The sequence below is a fragment of the Carya illinoinensis genome, chromosome 10, assembly GCF_018687715.1.
Source record: "Carya illinoinensis cultivar Pawnee chromosome 10, C.illinoinensisPawnee_v1, whole genome shotgun sequence".
NCBI classification, from domain to species: Eukaryota; Viridiplantae; Streptophyta; class Magnoliopsida; order Fagales; family Juglandaceae; genus Carya; species Carya illinoinensis.
Genome location: NC_056761.1, coordinates 7,971,691 through 7,979,202, shown reverse-complemented (window position 1 = coordinate 7,979,202; position 7,512 = coordinate 7,971,691). Strand labels below are relative to the sequence as shown.

The window sequence follows — 7,512 nt, the reverse complement described above, 5'->3', positions numbered from 1 at the left end:
TGATAATTATGATCTCATGCTTAATGAAATCAATGTATATACAAAAAACCCTTACAACGCTTACTATAGAGATCAGAACGTTTTGGAGCTGATACTGGACAAGTCAGGCTATCTACAACCTTCACATTTGCCTGAACCCACCCTGCCAAAACACCCAAACAAATTTCCTCCTCATACAACCTTCACCAAACATTAGCATTCATCAAGATTACAGAAGATTAAAGAAAGAAAATAGCCGAAAAAAAAAAACATAATTTTTTGTTAAAAATCATTTCTCAAATATTTCTCAACAGGAAAAGCCAACTTTATTGTTTACTCGTGGGAAAGCATTGAAGGAAGCATGAGAAACATAAGGAAGAAAAATCAAACCAGTAGCAACCATCTTGCATATGAGAGATAAAAAAGCGAGAAGGAATTGGCTTATTTAATATGTTTTAAATGACTAAGATTGTGGTAAGAAACTGTAGAGAGGAAAAGGACATGAGATTGAGGGAGGGAGAAGAAAAGGTCAGGAGATTGAGGGAGGTCGGTGGACATTATACGAAGCTTGGAAGGAAGGAGAGAGAGAGAGAGAGAGAGAGAGAGAGAGAGAGAGAGAGAGAGAGAGAGAGAGGACAGAAGTGAGAGAAAAACTTTTTTCTTCCTCTGCAGTGCGGTCTACCGTTGAGAGGATGTGGGGTTTACGTGACATGCTTTTATTTGATGCCGTTGTTTGGAGTAAATAGGATGTACCTACGGGAAGATATATATGTGAAATTGCATATGTGAATTTTTGTATATTTATGCATATGAAATTGTTCCAAATTTTATGAACTCTAAACTGTATTTGAGATGGAAACCGATCATTCCAAGCTTCAAAAAATGAGGCTTCAATGACTAACCCATATCCTCATATCCTCGCTAGCTAATTCTTGATCATGCCTTCAGAAAATAAGATCAATATTTGTTGTTTAGATAGCTTCTTGTTATTTTCTACATACGTATAGGCTTAATTGAGAAGTACGTACGTCCAATGAGAGATGTAGAGGCACCTTTGTTGAAGTTTCAGCAAATGCATAAGGACTCAATTATTGTTTTCTAGCTATCCTCATTAGAATTTTACAGGAGTTGTAACCTAAAACACAACTGAGATCTTTGATACTTCTATGATACTCATGATTCAATCTAGATATTTGATATTTCAAAAAATGGCACCTACATGACGATCGAGACTAGTTGTGACCTTTAATGATTCGATCAGCTGACAACCTCTCACTGTTTCTTTCTCCATCAGCCGGCAACCTTCTTCAAGGAGTAGGAGTTGCTCTTCTCCATTCTTGGTGCCACTGCAGTCTGGGTATAAATTTTTATGAAAATATAGATATTTTTTTTTTGTTGTCAAAGATGATCCGAGATCTTATATTTTATTTTTTGTTTTTTATTTACATGTTGTGATAGATAAATTCTTTGCATCTTCTCTCTTCTTTTGGTCTTTGTGTCTTCGTTTTGTTTCTTCATTTTTTGTATTTTTTATTTTTTTTTGTGGTGTAGGGAACAGAGGCAGTGGCTAAGGTAGGTGGGGGGCTTGGGCATGGGCCGTGGTGGTCTAAGGCAATTGATGGTGGCGCGAGGAGGGCAGGAGGCTGCGAGTTGAGAGACATAATGGGAGAGGGACACTGGGCTAGGGTTGAGCAGTGGTGGACTGGGGTGGCTCGATTGGGAGGAGGCCCACGGTGGCTCATGGTGGCCCTACAAGTGATTGTGGACGATGGGGCTAGGCATGGGTACACAGATCTGTCTAGATCCGAGAGGGAGAGAGATCCAATGGGAGGGAAAGGGCTTGCCACCGTACGTTGGTGGTCGGCATGGGGAGATCGGTGGCATTAAAGCTGACGGGGTTGGGCCCAGTGGGTGGTGCATGGTGGCGATACAAGGATCTAATGAGATTTGATAGATAGAGAGAGGGCTTCGAGAGGGGAGAGAGAAAAGGACCTACGGTGAGGAAGTTGTCAGTGACAACGTGCTTGTGGTACCGTTGATGTGTGGCAACAACTGGCTGAGGAGAGGTGGCGTGAAGGAGAAATCGGGGAGAGACAAATGGTTTTACTGATCTTGGGTTTTGAGGAATTTTAGTTGTTCATTATTTGAGCCACTTTGGTTTTTATCCTGATCTATTTTCTTGCTGGGAAATGTGAAAAGAGAGAAAAAGGGGTTTTGTAACCGTAAGGTTTTTCTTTGTTTGGTTGCTGGGGTAAGAGAGCGTCAAGAACCCGAGGGAAGGAACATGAAAGAATGAAGAGGGAAGGAACTGATGTTGGGATGTTGAAGTGAAGGGCTGAAGAAAATGATCTGGGAATGGCACCATTTGAGAACCTGTCAAGAAATGAGATTAATGAAAACGAATCATTTAAGGAATGTTGTTATTTTAGAGGGTAGTTTAGAGTCTGTTGTTTTTAATATTTAGAGTTTTGCTACATACAAGTATAGTTGTGCACTAATCTGTGTACCAATACTGATTTATTCATAATTAATATTTAAATTAACACTGTTTTTAATAAAATCTACTTTTTGACCAATCACATCATATTGGTGCACAGATTAGTGCACAATTGTGCTTGCAACTATACTTTTCCTAATATTTATGATATATACCATTTGGCTGTTATAGTTTTTCTTATGCCATTGTGTGGGTGTTTTATCAATTGCTCAAGTCTTTTACAGGGGAAATCTATTATAGGGGAAGGGGTAGTGTAGAGGGGGGGATCATCTGGAATATGAAATTTTCATGAATTTGTAAGGAGGTTGGGAAACCCTCGAAGCTTTCCCTTATCAATATACGTATGGCCCTTGAGGCATTTTCACAAACACTTTGAGTGCAACCTAATTTCCATTCCTGCAATATTCCATCTGTTATTGAATGTCCATTTCCATTACATTCAAACAACATAATCCATACAATATCACTACAGAGAGCTAACAATTGGTATCTAAGAGCCCACGGTCCTCATACACATTTACGTTTACATTCTCATCCATGTTGATAACACATTTACATTTACATATACATGGCTGATAACACACACTCAAGGCAGCAAAAGAAAGGTATGCAAAGGCAAGTTGATGAAGTGGTTGAAGGTCTTCAGCAGACTAATGGTAGGCTCGACCAGCTCCTTGATAAATTGGAGCAACTTACAGATTTGGTGCGGACCCTTGTCACCAACCAGAATACAAACAAATACCTGAAAGTCCAATAAGACACATATCATATCCATAATGGCAATAAAGGGGGTTTTCCTTGTGGAGTATGTTTGGAGTTTCCTCATTTTGATGGAGGTGGTCCAGCCAAGTGGATATTCCAAGCTTCTCAATACTTTGAATTCCAGTAAACACCACCTCTCCAACGGTTGTTGATGGTAGCCTATCATATGGAAGGAGACGCCCTAGAGTGGTAGCAAGATGCCGTCAACTCCACAGGGTTTAATAACTGGGAGACCTTTGTTCGTGCGTTGTTGATCCACTTTGGACCAACAGCTTATGATCACCCCGTGGATTCTCTCACCCATATTAAACAAATGATAATGGTGGCAGCATATAGAGCACAATTCGAATCCCTCACAAACAGATTAAGAGGCTTTTCAAAAAATGAGACACTCTTAACTAAAAATAACACCAAATACACCAGAAACTTCATGATACTTTTATCTTTAAATAAGAGATGTGCATAGGAACCGACAAATATAAACTTCAGCTCCTTCAAACTCAACCCCACTAACTCAATTCCCCTACCACCATACATAAACTTCATTGTGAGTTGGTTGAAATCTCACATAATAGGACCATGAGTTTCCAACCATTTCACACCCAACACTACGTCACAACCACTAAGAGCCAATACATAACTAGGTGAGTAGAAAGAAGTACCTTGTGTTTTTGTTTGGAGTGTGCTGCAATACTAATGAGTGCATGAAAGTATATTCTAAATATCATATTATTGGATTAGAATGATAAAATGTAAATAGAAATTTTAGAAATTAAATTATATTTTTGAATTTAACTTCTTTTTTATTTTGAGATATTTGTAAGCATAATTTTTTATATTTAATTTTAAAATTAATAAAAGAGAGGATATGCATGCATTTTAACTTAAGTAAAATGCACAACACAATTACTTTTCATTTGAACGGAAGAGACGGAAAAGACAGAGCAGTTCTTACTGTTGGACGTGGGACCTACCATGATATTATCTTTATTTTTATTTTGAATGCAAAAGAAACGGATTATTTTCATTTCATTTGGAGAAGCTTTCACGCGGGACCCAGGATAATTCCTTTTTCGTTTGGAGAGGAAGGACGCATGCATGGGACATTGATTATTGATAGACGCGGATTCACAAAAAGTGAACTGACATAATGTGGGAAATTGATTATTGTTAGACGCGGATTCCCACATTTCGAAGATTAGTCTTTGGTAGTTGACGAACGGAGGAGTCTTTGGAGGAACATATAAGCACGCAACACGAGGAGGAGGTTCTTTTTTTTGACTTGGCTCTTGCACGGAAGCAGAGCTGAAAAAGAAAGGGAAAATCATTTTATTAATTTATTTTTTGAGTTCATCCATAAAAAATTAAATTTGGAGTAAAATTTAGGATAAAGATTGAATGGTAAAGATATTTTGATTTTATTCCAATTCATAAATTAAGTTTTATTGTTTAAAATTTTAGAATTGAATTCTCTATTTATTTTTAATGATTATTCTGATTAATATCAAATTAAAATTATATTAAAAGATTAGGATAAAATTATTTTCACTTGTCCTTTTAATACTCATGTTTTTTGTCCCGAATCGACTAGAATCACTGCTTGCTCTTCTCCAAGCAGCCTCATAATTTTCGAGCTTGATGTCCCCATCAGTGCATTAAGTGAAATCCTAAACAAACAATCTCTCGAAATGATCAAGAATTTCAGTTCAATAGAGCCACCAAGAGCCCAAGTAATCAACATTTCAATGAAAATTGGACAACGCACCTCATAAAACAAATCGTAATTTGCAAAGCCACTTCTTTAGAGTCTCCAAAACTTTTTTACAGTAAAGGGTACAAAAAAATGCAAAAGCAAAGAACCCTAACCTTGTGGGCTTGAATACAGGAAAACAGAGCAAGATCTTCCAACAACCCGGAGGCAAATGGCTTTTGTACGAAACAAGAAGGCCACTTGGTGAAAAGGCATGGTTAAGAAGAAAGGAAAAATTCGGATAGTGAAAACAAGAGTAAATTATAGGACTTCCTTTCACACATTACTCGCACCAAAAATAAAGAATTAGCTCTTTCCATGAAAGAGATAGAAAAGCAAAGCAAGCAAGAGAAATAGTTGGTTTCTTAAATCGAAGCCATTAATGAAAACACGAACAGATCAAAAACAATTAACGGGAGAGAGGACACGTGAGGAATCTGGGCAGTGGGCGAGGAGAGTGATTTTCCTTCATGGGTCTGTCTATTGTGTGCCGCAATTCCATTATTAGCCCCATAGATGGGCTACATGGCAAAAAAGTATTAGAGACTGTTTTCAACCCTTTAACAACTTGACCGGTGAGAATATTTGCTCTATATAAAAAACAAGAATAATAATAGACATATTAACCTTATATCATCATTTTATTACTCTTTTTTTGTTTTAATTTTTTTTACTTAATGGTTAAGAAAATAACTATTAGTGAATTGTATATTTTTTTAATAATTAAATATATTAAAAAAATACTTAAAAAATAATTAAAAAATAAAAATTTTAAATAAAATGAGAATTGTTTTTTAATATAAAAAAATCTATATTTTACCACTCGAAAACTAAAAGTAGAAATTTAATATAAAATACGAGATGCGGTTGAGAATGATTTCAATCCATCAATAATTGTTTCAAAGTTCATATAAAAAAAAAAAAAAAAAAAGGAAAAAACCGACATCTTGATAAACCCCAATTATAATTTTATTTATAAACAGATCAAAGTATCCATTGTGCATAGTCCAAAGTAAATGATAATGCACTAATCTTATCGTATAATAAATTATAATATAAGTAATGTTTATCAATATAATTTAATTAAAGAAATATTAATAATAAAGAATAATAATATTTTATTATTATAGATAGTGTAATAGCTAATTTAACATAGACGTCGAGTTAAGAGTGATTGGTTAAAGAAAATTAGAAGTTACATATTAGTTAAAATTATAACTTTTTTTTTATCTATTTGTGAAAAATCTGTAAATTAAAAAAGTATGTTGTTAATAAGATAAAAATATAGAAAATATTCAAGTGGGCATACGAGGCACTAACATCTTCTACTAGTTATATAATCAACTTATATTTAAAATTGTATGTCAATTATGAAGTCGGCAAGTCTATTGAACTGAGTCAATTGACACGCTTCGTTAATGCCCTATCCAATGGACCTCCAGTACTTTTCGATTGTCCCTACTTGTTTTTTCCGTCTTTTTGTTCATCTTTAGGATGCGTCTCGTACTCACAAACAAAATGCATAAAGAAAGAAAAAAGTAGTTGGATGGTCAGCATTATTGGATTCCTTTTTGATCATGTGACAAGACCATGGACTTGCAAGTGGAAACAAATGTAGAAGCGGTTTCGTCGTCACTTCCTCCTAAGGAATGCTACATAATTACAAAGAATATGCAGATTACAGAAGGAAAAATGAGAATGGGCGCTTCAAGACTACTGCTTTTCCTTTTCTGTGCCATGCTCACACACCTTGTAAAGCTCGCCTTTCCGCAGCGAGATCGCTTCGTGTACCATCATTGTTCCAATACTGGTAACGTTAGCAGTAACAGTGCCTACAGAAAAAACGTCAATACCCTCCTTTCATCCCTTTCTTCTTACACCCAAATCGATTATGGGTTCTACAATTTCTCCACTGGAGAAAACTCCGACAGAGTTAACGCAGTTGCACTTTGTAGAGCAGACCTTACGCCGACCAACTGCCAGAGTTGTATCAGTGTATCAGAGTAGTCATGCAACGTGGGTTGTGGGTTTGACTGTGAGCTTCCGGGTTGGATGAGCAACGGTGGCTATTCAGGGCAGCATATCATGAAAATGAGAGAGAGAGAGAGAGAGAGAGAGAGAGAGAGAGAGAGAGAGAGAGAGAGTCTCACATAAAGAGAGAAAGAGCCTTATTGAGGAAGCTTGCGTGGTGCGATGCGAAGGAATAGTGATAGTAGCTAGGCAACGTGGAGGAGGTTTGCTTTCCAGCGAGTAATAGCAACCCGAGGCACTGGTGGCAATGGCTGCAAAATGCAACCCTCATGGTGGTAGGGCAGCTTGCAGAGGAGCCATATGCAGTGGAGCCATACAGGGGCCATGAACAGTGCACTTCGCTGGTGTATGTTATTGTGCACTCGACAGCCTCACGGCTTCGCCTCCGTGAGCCTTGTGGGCCCCACCAACAATAATCAACCGATCCGCAAGTGGTTTCTACTCCCCACAGAGGAAACCATTGACGGCAAGAATGTGCACACCATGCACGATG

General features: G+C 37.2%; 1 protein-coding gene and 1 long non-coding RNA gene across 2 annotated transcripts; both read left to right on the top strand.

The window, feature by feature from the left end:
• The first annotated feature begins 600 nt into the window (after positions 1-600).
• LOC122279120 lies at positions 601-2,177 on the top strand. The gene is made up of 2 exons (XR_006229480.1): positions 601-1,336; positions 1,531-2,177. It is a non-coding gene; the product is annotated as an uncharacterized LOC122279120 (long non-coding RNA).
• A 4,401-nt stretch (positions 2,178-6,578) lies between these two features.
• Positions 6,579-6,995, top strand: LOC122278374 (putative cysteine-rich receptor-like protein kinase 20). The gene has a single exon (XM_043088567.1). The coding sequence runs from the start codon at positions 6,579-6,581 to the stop codon at positions 6,993-6,995; it is 417 nt and encodes a 138-aa protein (XP_042944501.1).
• The last annotated feature ends 517 nt before the right edge of the window (positions 6,996-7,512 follow it).